General features: G+C 32.2%; 1 protein-coding gene across 3 annotated transcripts in view; it reads left to right on the forward strand.

Moving 5' to 3' along the window:
* Positions 1-17,450, forward strand: part of MOSPD2 (motile sperm domain containing 2) — a 46,070-nt gene that overhangs the window by 22,100 nt on the left and 6,520 nt on the right. For all 3 annotated transcript variants that reach the window (XM_056808419.1, XM_007500903.3, XM_056808420.1), the window contains exons 4-11: positions 103-189; positions 4,817-4,971; positions 7,455-7,515; positions 10,332-10,370; positions 13,851-13,975; positions 14,381-14,557; positions 15,575-15,687; positions 17,136-17,232. In XM_056808419.1, coding sequence (XP_056664397.1) covers positions 103-189; positions 4,817-4,971; positions 7,455-7,515; positions 10,332-10,370; positions 13,851-13,975; positions 14,381-14,557; positions 15,575-15,687; positions 17,136-17,232 — 854 coding nt within the window. The remainder of the gene's footprint in view (positions 1-102; positions 190-4,816; positions 4,972-7,454; positions 7,516-10,331; positions 10,371-13,850; positions 13,976-14,380; positions 14,558-15,574; positions 15,688-17,135; positions 17,233-17,450) is intronic.

Raw genomic sequence — 17,450 nt, forward strand, 5'->3', positions numbered from 1 at the left:
TTTATCCAAGTTGCTTTCTAAACATCATCGTAAGTTTCCCATTTTGCTTAGATACCTAAAGTACAACCAACTGATAATTATCAAAAATATTTTAATTTTTAGACCTAAGTGAATCCAATCTTCCTAAATGGCTATTTGAGGTTGGTGCTATGTATCTACATGGCTATGACAAAGAGGGCAACAAATTATGTAAGTATACGTAAGTTTCTCTCACTTTTTTGGCTTTTTAGCATAAGTAATAGATAAAATGTGTTTGTTTTTTTTTTTACTTATAACATTTTTCAGTATCCATATGTTTACTTTCATACTTTGATAGATTTGGGATCCCATCCCAGTGTGTTCTCTTTCTAACTGTACAGATTATGATCTATCCATCTCTTCTCATCCTTTGTGACTTTGGGGTATATTTTCTCATAAATCCTACACAAGAGTATCCCCATGACATCCTGCTCTTATCCTACCTACCTCACATCCAAGGGTTTTTTCTATAGATTTCAACATAACTCAACCTAGCACAGATAGCAGGGTACTACACAGGTTTACCATTGGATATTTCTCATTTTCACTAATTGACTAGCCCACCTCCTTTTTACTTACATCTCTGGGATCTATTACATGGCTTTTCCAATACAATTCTTCATTGATAATGTTAAAAGTTAATCATGTCCACCATGTGTTTCTCTGACCTTAAACTTTAATTATTTATAGGCAGATATTCTATAAGTTTAAACGAAATAGCATCTCAGAAAAATATTCGTGTTAAAAAAAATGAGCCTTTTATTTAGTGATCATTAAAATTTAAAGCATTATAGAATTCCCCAGAGGAAGGCCACTTTTCACCTCTTGTTCATTTATAGGAGCTCATTATTCATCTCCATTATCAACCCAAAAATCTATTTCCTGATGGACTATATTTATAGATTGTTCCTTGAAATGCTCTTATAGTCTGGATAAAAGCCATTCCTTATCCACTTGTTTTTTTTTTTCTATAAGGATACTTTAACCGAACTATGAGTAATTATTATTTTTATTTTAAGAGACTCTTCAGTGTTCTAGATTTTAATGCATTCAATGTCATACTGAACAAAAATAGTGTCTAGAAGATCTCACTATTCCTTTTCAACTTGAACCCTATTCTGGACATCCTCCATGACCTTCACAAATATCTTACACAAGTATACCTTGACCTGATTTTTGTTTGTTTGCCTCACTTGCTATTAATAATCAGCAGGTCAGCAAAAAATTTTTGTTTCATCTTTCAAGGAATCTTATTTATTATTTTGACATATACATAGGAGAATTCTTGTAGGAAAGGAACACATTTAAAGTAGAGTTCTTAGGAAAAAAATTTTTTTTTTTGTAATTGGCAATTAGTACAGTGGGATTTTACATTTTATACACCTCTCAAGTCAGTTTTGAGTCTATAAAATATGGTTTGTGAAGTTTTACATATTCCCTTGTCAAACTTAATCAAGGAATCCCTCATCAACTTGAGAAAGAAAACATGAGATGGTAGTTGTTCATATTTTCTTGGTTTTGTGGGGGGTTTTTGTTGTTTATTGGCAAACTGATTCTCAAATGTTATGGGTATTAACATATCTAATTACCAAGAATAGTTTTTTCTGCCTATGAGAACGAGAAATTTTTGGTAGCAGTAAATTAGTTTTGTAGAATGAGTGTAGGCTAGGAAGTGGAAGAAAACATTTTATCTTATAACATTAATAAGTTTAAGTAGAAAGCATTTTTCTCCTTTTTAGTCAAAACTGGAAAATTGAATCTAATTTTTTATGTTTTGACTTTTGGACTAGAAATGATTTCATTGATTTAGGAAAGCTACGAGGAGAAAATTCCCTCTCTCAAAACAGTTAGGCACCTGCTTTGCAGTTTATATACATAGTCTTAGTGAATTCCTTGGGACATTGAAAAGTTAAATGACTGTACCCAGGGTCACACAAATCTAGTATGGATGTCTTAAGAGATGAAAGAAACAGTGTATCATAGTAGATATTGTGTTAGAGGAATGATCCAGAGACTTTGAGGGGCAGAGCCTGGAAGACATGCAGAGGTTTGCATCCACAGCAGGGGATGGTGGAGGAGGTTTGGAATCTTGAGGGAAGAGGAGATTCCAGGGGGAGACAGTTGATCTCTGTCTTGAGAAAGCCAAGGGTGACAGGCTGATCAGAGATTTCTCTCCTGAGTTTTTCAAATCCCTCATTGAACCTAACCACCATTTCCCCACAAAAATCAATCACTTGTGGCAGAACCTGAGAAGAATAAACAGCATGGGAAGATCTCACACAGCTCCTGTGACACCCTGAGTCTGGACATTAACTCTGCTGTGATAGACCAGGGTCACCAAACCCGGAACCTCTTAGAGACCAGGCTGGCAAGCCTGGGGGGAGGGAGAAAGAGATTTTTAGACAGACAAGGACTTTCCTTTCCCTCTTTCCTCTACACTCCAACCTGCAGACATCTTGTTTATCTTACCCCAACCACCATTTGCTAGAATAAAGTGTCAGTTATCTTAAATTGACTTCCTTGTCATATTGAAGGGGAAGAGAGCCGATTTCTCTCTCTTTCCCCAAGGGGAAAGGTTCACCCTTTAATCAATTATTAGAGGGGAGTAAAGGCAGGGTTAGTGGAGAGACATATTTGAAGAAGACTGAAGGGATGAATCCATCTCACCCTCCTTCTACCTTCTATCCATTTATCATCTACTTTTCCTCCATTATACCCAAACCAACCCTCTAATACAATATAGAGCCATTTTCATAAATTTTGGTGTATTATACATTTTACGTATAGATAGATTTTATATGTGTATGTACATGCAATGTAATGTATAATTGTGAAAATATTTGCAAGAGTTAATAGAGTATTTATGTCGCTACTTCTTTTTAAAAGCTCCACAACCTCTCACCCTCAGGTTCTCCTAATTTGCTTGGAATAATCATTATTCTTTACAGTTTTGTCACTACCTTGTTATTTTCTCATTGTGTACTCATCCTCACCTAACACTCTTTTATACTGGAGGTGGGGAGCAGAATAGAGAAAGAGATCACTATACTATTTTGTCAGATCTAGGTTTGGTTTCATCTTTGATGATTGACTTTGCTAATTGAACCTTGAAGTGTAAGATGAAACCTCCTACTATGTATTATTCCAAGAATAATTACCTATAGCACCTTAGATAATTGAATTACACCATTTTTTTTCTTTCTAATTTTACATTTTGCTGCTATCTTTAGGATTTCACTGATATTTACCACATCTAATGACCCTTTAGAAGAAATTTATCAATTAACCACTCATAGCACTTCTCATTTATATTATATGAAGGCAACTTTGTAAAGAATAATATTGGTTTAATCCAACATTGTTTAACTTTTTAAATTGATTTATATTCCAATGGAAACTTTTTATCTTCTATAGTCAGTAAAATTCTCTATTAAAAAATAAATACAAGTAAGACTAAGTATTACATATTATTAGGATAGAAAGTGCCACTGCGCTTTTTTTCCCATCCCCAGCATTCAGACTTGTGCATAAAATGATAAAATCTTACAGTTGAAAGAGTCCTTAGACAAATGTTTGCTTCAACATCTGCTCCAAATCTGTATCGTTTCTACTGACAAGAAGTTATCTACTTTCTTTGTGAAAATTCCCCATTCTTTTTTTTCTACCTCCCAGCTTTAAATAGAAAACTTCCTCTCTATCAAGCAGTGTATTGAACTGAAATAGGCTTTCCCAAAAATTATACCCAGAAATCATGTACTCTTTAAACTACTCATTCTTTATTTCTTCACTGAAGACTTTTCATCAATTCCTAACCAATATTATCATGATCTCCTAACTATGAAAACTACCCCAACTTATTAATGTTCCTTTTAAAATGAGATGTCCAGAACCAAATGCAGCATTCCAGATATGGTCAGAGCAGGTTATGGTACAGTAGAAAATCACATTTCTTTTTTTTGTATTGGTGGAACCTAAAATCACATCAACTAGTTTGTCAGCTATAGTCCCACTGTTGATTGATTTACTGAAGTTGCAAACCACTAACCTCCAAATCTTTTTTTCTTATATGAACTATGTGCTACCATGCTACTCTTATCCTGAACTTATACAACTAAATTTTACATTTGGAATTTAGATGACAACTTTAACATTTGTCCTTATTAAATATTATCTGGTTTTTGCATTTAGGGCTAATTTAGTTGTGACTTGTATCATCACTTAACATGTTAACTGTTCTTCCTACGATTTCTAACTTTATCAAATTAATACCCTATGAAAATATTTTTTCTGGAAAATAAAATCTGAAAATACATATTTTGTTATTCAGTAATTTAGTGTTGTCGTTTTTTAATCTGTGTGACAAACAGTGTTAGAAGAAGTTATAGCTTGATTTCAGTAGAATGTTTTTTATTTGAAAGAACATAACTCAAATCATGCTTTACTTAAGAGTCTGATTACCAGTAGATGATAAGTATATACCTATGTATATTATAAAAACTTAACCAGGTTCATTAAAAGAGAATTATCTGAAGGTTTTTTTTTTAAATATAATGAAGCAATTCATTTATGTCCCATAGCAATTGAGTTTACCACTTAATACTTTACAATTTTTTCTATTGTTTTACAGTGTTTTGTACTATATTTTCATCATTAGAAGGAAATAATATTCTTCATCTCTAGAAATGAACTAGAAAGCATTATGTTAAGAAAAATGTGTAAGACATTAATCTTGACCTTTTGCATTTGGAAAATTTTTTTGTTTCTACAATGTTTTTTCTACTTTTTCTTCTGGTTCAAGTCTGGTTCAGAGTGAAGTGTCATACAAAAGACAATAAAACCATTTTGGACAAAAAGAGGCTTGTAGCCTTCTGGTTAGAACATTATGCCAAAAGAGAGAATGGAAAACCTTTAACAGTCGTGTTTGATATGTCAGAAACTGGACTGAGTAATATAGTAAGTATTTTTATTGATATTATAGTTCTAACTTTCTTTGATAATTGATCTGTTTCATATGATTTAGGGATTTTTCTTCCAGCAATCACTAATACAGTTGTGTATTATTATTATTTTTATATGTAATGATGTTTTTGGCTTTAATAGCTGTGATATAGTGCAGAGCCATTTTATCTTAACTGTGATTTCTTCAAAATTATGACTTCAATTTATATCTATATTAATAATAATGATTTTTAACCAAGCAACATGGTAGGTAGAGACAAGAGAATTAAAAAAAAATTATATGAAGACTTTTTTTTGTATTCAAAGGATAACAAAGGATAACATCTTCCTTTGGTGGTGATATAAATTTACTTTTCTGGAGGCAAATTGTAATGGTGCCAAACTGAACACACTTTTCTTGACTTCTTGACAAGAGTTCTGCCTAAATTCTTTTGGGTTTGTTCTGCTCATGAGCTTTTCTCTAGGTGCTGAGTGCTTGCTTATTTAATGTATGAAGCCAACAAGTCACACATTTCGTTTCATGTTGCCTTAGAGTTTTTAGCTTGCTTTATATGTCCTAAAATCATTTGGGATTGGGGGCATATTCCGTTTAGGTTTTGTTTTTTAGTTTTTAATTTTATAGGAATTTTAAGGTAGTCTTCTTTTTACTATATTTTCCTGGCCATTGGTCATCCTAGGTTGAGCATAAGAAAGATATATTTCTAACCATAATTAAATGGTATAACTATAGATAAACATTGTTATATATGCCAATTCAGGAGAAGTTAAATGACTATTACTTAAAATCTATACTTTTCTGGTAGTTGAAGGCATGGTGCATCTGCTTATTTGTTGATTTAAATTTTTCATCTTGAAACCAGGTGCAAGAAAAATTTTATGGTTTCATTCCTAATTACTGAAAAGGGAGGAATGAGAATTAGGTTTTTTGAGCTGGCAGTATTATTTTTAATTGTTTTCATTTATTTTAACTTATTAATACTATCTTAATAAAGTTATTAATAATATGAGACCTTTTAATCAACTTTATAGCATTTGAGGGCTATATATATATATATATATATATATATATATATATATATATATATATATATGCAGGAAAATAGGAAATTTACTGATATACTTTTCCCCCCTTTTTATAGGACATAGATTGAATAAATGGAGTTAAAAAATCAGTCCTGTTTTTAAGTCTCTCAATTCAGGTCATTTAATGTAGGGAAATTGTAGTCTCTGGAATTTTCCCCCAATACCAATAAATACTATTATGATCTTTCAATTTATAAAATATTCTATCTTTAAAATCTTAAGAGTTTTTAAGTATTATGTGACATTTCAATACCTTTTATATGATTACAAGATGCTAAGTTCCAGAATTAGAACTGATTATTTTAATAGTCTCTAGATAAACATAACATTTCATCACAATTAATGCCAGAGATGTGGATATATCAATCATATCAGGTCAGAACTCAAGAAAATGTCATATTGACACACCTTTATTTCATCGTATGTCTTTTACATTTAATGGAATTTAAATCTCAAAAGGTTAGGTTGGGATTTTCTTTTCAATGTGTAAAGTTTACCTAGAACTTTCATGTATTTTCATAGAGAAATAGAAACTTGAAAAGTTTTTGATGTATTAATTGATTCCCATGTTTTCAATCTTAGGACAAAGGCAGGATAACTAACATTTAATTCTGAAATTTTACATTTTTACTATTGTTATAGCGAGGCAGAGATAGTTATAAATCAAATCAAGATAATCCTTTTCTATAAAGATGTATCCTATTATGATTAATTGGAATTTATTTTTCATCAAAATTCTTTGTCATATATTCCAGTTAAAAGCAAACATAGGAAAATCGTTCTTTACAAAAATAATAGTGAAAACACGTTACCTTTACATAATAAAAATGGCATTATTAATTCAGGATTCATTTACTGGTAGGTTAGGATGTGATTTTTTTTCATATTCATAGTTCTGTCCCACTCAGAGTTCTCAGCACTGCAATTTAGGACAGAAGGACAACATGACATCATAAACTTTTAGGGCTTTAGTATTCCAACATTTTATTTCACAATTGAGAGAGGTCAAATGACTTATTAAGGGTGGCACAACCTATTCATATCCTTAAGCATGACACAGCAATAAATCTGACTTCATATACATCATAACTAATTTATAGAGAACTTTAAAGTTGGTAGCACATTTTACATATTGTATCATAATGGCTCTCTATGGTAGGTATTGCTAATGTTTTATAAATGAGGAAATAGACTCTAACGTTAGGGATTCGTAGACCCACAACTAATGTCAGGTGGGATTTGAGTGCCAACACTGTCTCAGTTTCTGAAGTATCTAATGATAGCTCAGAAATTTCTCATTTGTGGTCAGCACACCCTTTTTCCTTATGATAGATTACATTTAAATTCTATAGTATAGAAATACTCAGTTATTAAATGTATAATCTTTATTTTAGGACATGGAAATTGTTCGGTACATCATCAACTGCTTTAAGGTTTATTATCCTAAATACCTCAGTAAGTAACTGGTTTCTTTTTATAGACTTTATACACTCTAGCTATAGAAGATGTTTGGCACTTATGGAGAGTTTGGCCTGTAGACTTTTTATTTTTGTGATAAAAAGTGTTTGTTCCTCAAGCCTGTCAGCGTATTCATACATTTCAAAACAAAATAATTCTTAATAAAATGTATCCTTTATAAAAGTAAATCCATATTGTTTTATATATGTATATATATACATACCACATACATGCTTCACAAAATATATCTGTGTGTACATATATTTCCTAGTTAACTGTCTTAAATTTGTCTGTTTAAAATATTACTGTGCTAGTTCTTTGTTTTTACATTGAAGAAGAGAAACATTTCACAAAGTCTCAATTAACCACTAGCCTCAAAATATCTCAAAAAAAAAAAAAACTTGGTCATAGGATCTAACATCAGAAATTCATGTTTTGTTTTGTTTTTAACTTTAACTTCTATTAATTCCCTGAAAGAAATAGAATCTTTAGCTACTTGGGTATTCTTGTGTTTTTTAAAAATATATGTTATTTCAACAAGTGATTGCCAACATTTTTTAGTTAAATTGCCAACATTTTTAAGTTAAATTTTAAAAGGAACCCTTTTTAAAAAGGATGGATAGGAAAGGGAAGGATCAAGAAATGAAAAACTTGTCTCTCCAACTAGGCAATCCTTGTATAACTGTTCTTCTGGATACTATAGCTCAGATGCTGTGGTACAATTTACTCCCAACTTCCCTTGGAGTATGGCTCTGGCCTTAAATACTAGATGAGAAAAAAAGCTCCCTATGATGATATTTCTCTCTTTCTGACTCATTTTTAAAATTTACACTGACTAATATAATCTGGCATTGAACTCTCCTTGCAGCTTTGTTTCTAGAAAGAATGCTACTTATCTCTTCATTCTAAGCAAAAGGCCAGTTTTAACTAGTGTCCATCATAGAGACTCAGGGTTTTGAATAGATTTTCCCTCATTTCATTTTATATACTTAATTAAGGTATGGTCAGCATCAGTGGTCGTTGTGAGCTTGTGTTGATTTATAGTTTGGCATCTTGTTTTCTTGATATTTTAAAATAGAAATAGTTCATTGTTTTAAGCTTTCCAAAGGACTTTGGAAACCTACTGAATACTTGCCTGCTATTTGAAATAACTAAAAGCACATTCAAGAGCCAAGAACCTTTGCAAATGTGAATTTGAATGGGGGCTTAGTGGATTGAGAGCCAGGTCTAGAGATGGGAAGTCCTGAGTTAAAAAATCTGGCCTCAGACACTTGCTAGCTATGTGACCCTGGGCAAGTCACTTAATCCCCATTGCCTAGCTCTTACCACTCTTTTAAGCCTTGGAACCTATACACAGTATTGATTCTAAGATGGAGATAGGGGATTAAAAAAAGAGTGAATTTGAATGCCAGTGACTTGAATTAAATTGAAACATTAATATGTAATTAGGGTGAGTATGTATGTCAATCTCTTCAGAGTTTAAAATAGTCTTCTTTAAAAGTTTTTCTATGTACTAGATTTTCTTTGACAATTTAGATTCATTTTAAAGTAACTTTTTTGTACCTACCATTTAATTACCATGTAATTTTAAGAATAATTGTATTAAATTTTTGCACTTAGGATTCCATTCTTAACAATTGATCTTAAAATATATTTGTAAAGTCTTTCTTAAGAATTAAATTAAATTAAAAATTTCAATTTATCTTGTATTTGACTAAAATGATCTGTCTGTAGATTACTAGCTCTTTACTTGTAATATTAGGAACTCTGCGTGTTTAGGACAATGACTGTCCATTTTCATTAATACGGATTTTAAGAGTAGAATTTGCCATACATTCCTTTTGTGCTTTCTGTGTCTCTCACATTTATAAATGTCTTCTTGGTATTGTCATCTCAATATGAAAATCATTTTTTGTATTTGGAATTATAGGCTTCCAAGAGTTCATAAGGTTAATGTTTACTTGAACATAATGATTTTTAAATAAACAACGATCAGAGTTTAATAGTAATGCTACTAATACTGATAAATATATATATATATATATATATATATATATATATATATATATATATATATTTAAATATAACCAAGAGAGTGCAACTAGGTAGCTCAGTGGATTTGAGAGCCAGCCTTAGAGATTGAAGTCCTAGGTTCAAATATTGCCTTAGACACTTCCTAGCTGTGTGACCCTGGGCCACTTAACCCCATTGTCTAGCTCTACTATTCTTCTGCCTTAGAACCAATACATAGCATTGATTCTAAGATGAAAGGTAGGGGTTTATAAAAAATAAAATAAAGTATAACCCAGGTTTGGAAATCATTTTTCAAAAATCTCAATGGTCCACAAAATTTGGTAGACCAATTTTCACTGCCACCCCCTTGATAAACATGCATGTTTTTCTTCTCCCTTCCCTTTCTCTTCCTTGCCCCATGTATCCTTCCCCCCTTCCTTTTCTACTTCTCCCCGCCCCCCTCCTCTACCCATTTACTGAATTTTAGTTGTGAGGCATTAATTTGCTAACATAGTACTTTCTTAAATTTCACCATGTTAGAAGAAAACAGCAGCAATAGTAGAAAAAACATGAATACAGGAGACAGTACTAGAGTTATATCACCATGATCAGTGGATCCCCCAGTAATATTGGTGCATATATTCTACCACTGGATATTTCAACTACAAATAGGCCATCCAGCTTTCTAGTTTTAGTTTTAGCTTCTCGACTAATTATTTTTAGGATTGATATAAATGGATAATCAGTTTTATTATAGAATGTTATGCCTTATTTAATTCATTTATTCTTTTATCTTTCAGCAAAAATTGTGGTCTTTGATATGCCATGGATAATGAATGGTGAGTTTTATTACTTGGGTATTTTCATATAGCAAAAAAAAAAACACAAATAAAAAACCAAACCCCTTTACCTTCACATAGTCCATTCATGTTTTGTCCTTATCTATTTACATAATGTTTTATGAACTTTTTGGAAAAGTTTTATGAAATTTTAATGAACTTTCTTGGCATCTAAAGCCTCAGAACATTGAAAGCCTGTCCTAAAATCCCTACACTTCAGAGGTAGGCCTGGAAGCATCTGTCTGTAAATTTCAGAGTCTAAGCAGGAAGTTCTGACCAGAGACCTTTGGATAATGTCAGAAAAACTGGCTCAGTTGTGAAGGCCATTAGGCCTCAGATGGTAATGACTCCTGCTCACCTCCAAAGTTAGGTAGGGCCAGGATACTTAACAAAAATTTGACAGTATGTGTGCCCAAAAGATTCCTGATAGTATCACATAGTGTTTTCAAACTTATTTTAGTAGGTTTTGAAGAGATGAAGACTTAGCTATTATCTAGTCCAACTACTTTATTTTCCTCATTAAGTGAGGCCTTAAGACTTAAATGACTTGCTTAAACTAACGCAACAAGTGGTAAGTAGTAGCTCTGGGATATATCTGCGTCCTTTGACTCCAAATCTATTGCTTTTTATCAGACCATGAAAAATGTTAGGATGAATTATTTTTGTATGTGAAAATAAAAAAAATGCCATTCTGTTTTAGTTAAGTTAGTGGACATAATATTAAGCATAGGCACAAATAAAATTAAAAAACCCTTTCATAAATAAAAATGTTATATTCTGCAGAAAAAAAAATCATAAAAACACATTTAAACCAAGTTACAAAAATATAATCAAAATTCCAAATTATAATTTTTGTTGCTGTGGTATTTCCTAAATTCTGTATTTCAAATTTGTGCCAAAATATTCTCCTCAGACTTTGGTCAAAAATATTATGGAATAGATGGGCGACTGATTCAATTCAATAAGCATTAATTGTCTATATGCATATCACTATGCTAGGTTCTAGGAATACAAAGACAAAAACAAAAGCCTTCCTGCCATCAAACAAGCTTACTTCCAAACTCAAGAAGCTTACATCCTATTGGGAGAATAAAACCTGGTCAAAGTTTAGTGGAAGAGAAAATGAGATCACAAGCATGGGGATATTATGTTTTCATGAAGAGTAAATCCTCTCTTCACTTTACTCCATTGCTTTCGAAACATATAGGAACTCAAAGGATGGAGAGCCCAGGCCTAGAGATGCAAGAACTTGGGTCCAAATCTGGCTTCAGATACTTCTTAGCTGTGTAATCCTGGGCAGGTCACCACTAATTGCCTGACCCTTACCACTCTTCCACCTTGAAACCAGTACACAGTATTGATTCAAAAACAGAAGATGAGGATTAAAAAAAAAAAGACTATAGGAAAGGATTAAGGTGATTACTATATTTAGTTGACCCTTGAAGGAAGACATGTTTTTGAAAGGGGAAATTAAAAGGGTTTGCATTCCAACATGAGGATCATCTTATATAAACAGAGGCCAGAGAATGGAATATTGAGGCCAATTAGTTCAGTTTACTGGGATAGAGAGTTCATGAAGAAGAATGTATGTATGAAATAAGCCTGGAAAAAGGTTTCATATCACACCCATCAAAGAGGCAAAGGTGACCAAAAAAATAGGAAGAATCTGTATTGGAGGGACTAAGGAAAGGCAGGTACACTAATAGACTGTTGGTAAGTATGTGAATTGGTCTAACCGTTTTGGAAATCTTAAAAAGAAAGTGAAAAGAATTTTCATACCCTTTGACCTTTGTAGGATTTATACCAAGTTGTAGGATCTCTCAAAGAAATAAAAGCACACCAGCATGGAATGCCTGATAGTCATATTCTGAATTAAATCTTTTTACTTGCTTTATTCAACCCAACATGATTTAACATACATGTATGTATGTGTGTATAAGTTCTGATATATATGATGTGTTAAGATGTATAAATTATAATATTCATATATATATCTACTACATTATGTAGTTTAAAAGCCTATTTTAAAGTACATCATCTTTAAAATATTTTAAGATAGTTTAAACTAGAACTAGGATGGGTTGACAAATATATAGCTAATGAATGCTAAATAAGTTTAGTTCACATGTATGCATGTTTTAAGATCTGACATTTTTAAAGTAAGGTAGGTTGAACCAGAATAATTAAAGGCAGTGAAAGAAAAGATGTATTATTTCAGTTTATTTAAGATATGGTTGTTAAATATTTTTAAGATATATCTTAAAATATATATAGACAGACAAGTTAAACTACAGTGGGTTAAAGGATATATATGTGTATATATACACATACATGTCTTGAATATATTTTATATATATTTAAGATACATTAAAATATAAAATTGTATTTAAAGAAAAAAAGCTTTGTAAATTTTTAATGTATATGATATGCTATGTAATGCTTTGTAAACTTTATTAACATGTGTGCTAATAAGGTATACAAAGTTCTTTCTCACCTTTTTCTAGTTGATCTCAGAAGATTTGTGGCACATTCACATGCCCAGTAATAGCAATATATTTCATTATTTCTCAGTGGATATGTTTCAGACTGGCTTGACTAGTTAAAATTGTCAACATGGAATTTAGGAATCCCAAACTTGTGGCCTAGTGGGATCTGATGAACCCCAAGTTTCAGGACTAGCTTGTAGATTGGAGACCCCAAAGCTTGTACTTGTTCCCTGTTCCTATGGGAATCTACCCTGAAGGAAAATTGAGGTTTATAGAGGAGAATTATAAAAAAAAAAACAAATCGGTGTGTGCTTTGTGTTATTTTCACCCCTCCCAATTTTTTGTAACTGGTTCTTTGCCCTCCCAGCTAGATGAGTTCTATAACTGTGGTTAGAATTTCTGGGAGGCAGGCTGAGAGTTCTTAGATGAGAGGTAGTCTAGAGCCGAAGTATAAGTTAGGGTCCCAAGTCTTGCCTTACCGTATTATTCACAGTGCTTCATGGGAGGTAGGCACTTAAATGTTTGTTGCCTGATTGTGATGTTAATCCAATGAACCTGAGATAGGATCTTAATATACATGATGTGGACTTTGATAAGAAGTTTACCTATATAGGCTCTTTTCCACATGGGAAGGCCTTGCCAGCGAAAAATTGCAGTTTACTTAATGTATATTAAACTGTTATCCATTCCATCCCAGCTTGTGATTAGTGAATCTCATCTTTTGAGACTATAGCAACTGGAGACCATGATTTTCTGGCAGGGTCCAAAGCCTTAGAGAAAATAGCACACAGTTATGATTATGGCAACTTGACTTTCTGAATGATAGGTATTTAAAAACCATAAAGTATAAGAATGGTGTAGCTGTCTTAGAAAATTTTTATAAATGTTTCTTTTAAGAAAAAAGTTTGACTTAAGTTCTTAGACCAGCCTTTTGTGATGTGTTCAGTAAATTAAATGAGAAACATTTTAATGAAAATTATTGTATATTCTCTAGCTGCTTTTAAAATTGTGAAAGGCTGGCTTGGTCCAGAAGCAGTGAACATGTTGAAGTTTACTGGTAAAAATGAAGTACAGGAGTACATCAGCATAGAATACTTGCCCCCACACATGGGTGGAACTGTAAGTATGGTGGTTGACAAGTATAAATTATTTATAGATAAGTCTTGTATTTTTCTTTAGTTGGGGGAGGGGGAACACTAAAAATTCAACAATGGAAAATAAAATTATTATACAGAAGATTATAGGTACTCAGTCATAAAGCAACAATTTCTTTAAGTAAATACACAAAATGAAAAGATATATATGGCCTGAACAAAATAAATGTAAATTTTTAAGCCAACTGATTCATAAGTTTAGTGATGAAAACATCATTAGAGATCATTTAGTCCAATGCCTCATTTTACAGATAAGGAAATTGAGGTTTTGTGAGTTGATTTTTGTGCATAGTAACACAGTAAGTGAGTAAGAGTCAGGGTTTGATCTTCTGACTCCAGATCTAGTTCTCTTTTATTCTTTACATTTCAGGATCCTTTCAAGTATAGTTATCCACCACTAGTAGATGACGATTTTCAAACCCCTCTGTGTGAAAATGGACCTATTACCAGTGAGGATGAAACTGAAAGTAAAGAAGATCTAGAAACAGATAATAAAGAAACTGGGGAAACAAATTCCAATGAAGAACAAGTTACTATTCCCAGAAAGGTAAGTTAAAGATGAAATTGAGTATAAAAATTGGGAAAAGATATAGATGGAAACATTTGTGTATCTTAAATGACATTGCACATTAAGCTTGCACATTCACAATTTGCACCATTTTTTTACTCCTTGGCTATTTTTTGAAGCCTTTTAGCAATTACTATGTTAAATGTGTAGTAGGGCCCCTGAATCTGCAGAGATACATTCCCAGACTTACCATAGATAGTACTGACCCCAACACAGAAATTTTTTACTTTAATTTTTAACATTTATGTTAACTTTTCTATATAGTACTATGCTCTCTCTTCCCCACTCCTGCACCTCACCTTGGTGCTCCAGAGCCTCTCATCTTCCCACAAAAACAAAAAAACAAAAACAAAAAAATCTAAACTACACTTAGAAAAAAAAAAATCCTTCAAGTGAAACAGAACCAATGCAAGGAGAGAAACTATAACAACAGATAGGCTGCTGTCATGGGGGAACACTGCCATTGGCCCATGTGTCTGTCTTCTAGCTGTAAATTCTTGGGTACTAATGTCTTTCTTTGAACCATGTGCCAGTTCCCTCCCTCTTCTAGAGGCAGCTTATTCCTACCTGCTTCCTTCCCCTGAAATTCATTGTTGACCAGGAGTAACTGAAACCATGGAGAGCAAAACCACAGATGTTGGGGAGGATAAAGAGGTTACAGTATAGTTTATTTTCCCTAAACTCATTATTCTAGGTGAGCTAAAGAGGCAGTAGAACAGTGTTCTAATTTAAATCAAACTTCAGAGACTATTATATGATTTAGAGATTTCCTGAAGATCATATGTTTTTGAGGCTATGTTTTACAGTTCCTCTATCCCTACTGCCTAGCTCACAGAAACAGTAAATATTTTGGTAGTGATGGCAATGCAAAAGGCAATTAGAAATGTTTAATTAGATAAACATGCCATCCTCTGCCAGTATTTTCAATAGAATGAACTGTTTAATTGTAATCGTTTTATTTTCATTTCTCAATAATTATTGGATTTTTGTCCTCAGATTAACTCATTAGAGCAAATTTCCAAAACAGAAGAGTCTGATAAAGTGGATTCAAAGATAAAAACTTTAAAGAAATCATTAAGCATGTTCAAAGGAACCCTATTGCACATCAGGTAAAGATTTCAAGATTTGGTTACCCTTGTTACCCTCCCTTCTCCCTTCCCCCTTCCTTCCCTTGCACATATACACTCTCTCTTTAAAAATGATTTTAATAGAGCTCTGAGATACAGGATAGTTCTAGCTTACTTAGCGCTATTTGAAAATATAGGAATATGAAGATAGAAACTGACCCTTAGTTTCGCTGATACAGAGAACTCTCCTAGATGAGAAAACTCCCTCCACCAATATGGGTCATCACCTTCTTTTCAACTTAAAATCTTGGTGCCTTAGTGTGTACCAAGAGCTTAACCTGCATAGGGTCACACAATATATGTCAGACTTACGGCTTGAAAACAGGTCTTCTCAGCTCCAAGGCCAATACTCTATCCATGCAACCTCTCAATTTGAAGATATACTAGTTCCAAATCAAAAGTTACTAAGAGGATTCTTTTAAAAGAAACAAAATTCTCAGTATTTTTTAAGAACTTCTCTGACACCCAGAAATACATGGTACCTGAAAATCTTCAAAAACTTAAGTTGAGATTATGGGTGGAAAGTGTTTTTAAGATTTTTTTCCCTTTGAAAGAAACAGAGAGGCCCAATACAATTTGATCAAATAAGCTATAATTCATAAGTTATTATTGAGTTATTATAATTTAATGTTGTCATTAAAAGGAGGAGAGCATACCACTTGAAAACAATAAGCATTCTGTAATGAGTTCTTTGCAAATTATACCCAAAATTTCATTTTTATTTTTTTCATAATGCTGAGTTTCTGTCTAAATTATAAAAAATTTATACCCATCTCAACTTTACATTTCATTCTGATCAAATCTTATTCCTATATTGATCTTCCAGATCATTGTAATTTACTATTAGTTTTTGTAAAATTGCTTTTCATTATCTTCCAATTGAAATTGTCACTTCTTTATTTGTCTGTTTAAGTGACTGACAAACTACCCTTCCTGGGTCATTTCTTTCTTCTTAGGCAATAGAAAATGATGTCTGAAAAAGAAAGTGAAAAATAACCCCTGGGCTTGAGTTCTGGCCCTTATCATTGCAACTACAGAGAGGTCACATTACTTTTCTGAGTCTCATTTTTTTTTTAAACTTGCAAAATGAAGACTATTATACTTGTACTACTTGTCTCAGTGAGTTATGGGGAGACAATTTCTAGGACTATATAAATGTGAGCCAGTAATTTTCTTATTTTGTATTTTGGCCCAGGCTAATTCCTAAGATTACATAAATTACATATATGGTGCTTATAAATAGTAGAATCACAATTAATCTTTGTCTTTTTTGACAAGTTTGTATCAGCAGATTTCTATATCTGAATACAGATACTAATGAAATAAATTTAACTTCATTTGGGGGTTTCTTTGTTTTGGGAGATTAATCGTAAGTGTAATAAAAGGGATTCTTTAAACTAAATAGCAGTCTTGTTTTGTTCACATTATAGCCCTGCTGAAGAACTTTATTTTGGATCCAAAGAAATTGGAGAGAAAAAATGCTTAATAATGCTCACAAATGTAACAAAAAACACAGTTGCATTTAAGGTAAATTACTTAAAATCTGTATAAGGTTGTCCGTGCAAATTTTGGAGAAAGGCATTAGGAATCATTTTTGTAATAAAACATTCAAAAGGATGATAAAAGATGTAAGATTTTATCCACAAATTTAAGACAGTATAACTCTTCTAAAATTTGTTGTCTTCTGTCATGCTAATTTACATTTCTACCTGTTAAACATACAGAATTATAACTTTTATCCTAAC

This window comes from Monodelphis domestica, chromosome 8 (assembly GCF_027887165.1).
Source record: "Monodelphis domestica isolate mMonDom1 chromosome 8, mMonDom1.pri, whole genome shotgun sequence".
Taxonomy (NCBI): domain Eukaryota; kingdom Metazoa; phylum Chordata; class Mammalia; order Didelphimorphia; family Didelphidae; genus Monodelphis; species Monodelphis domestica.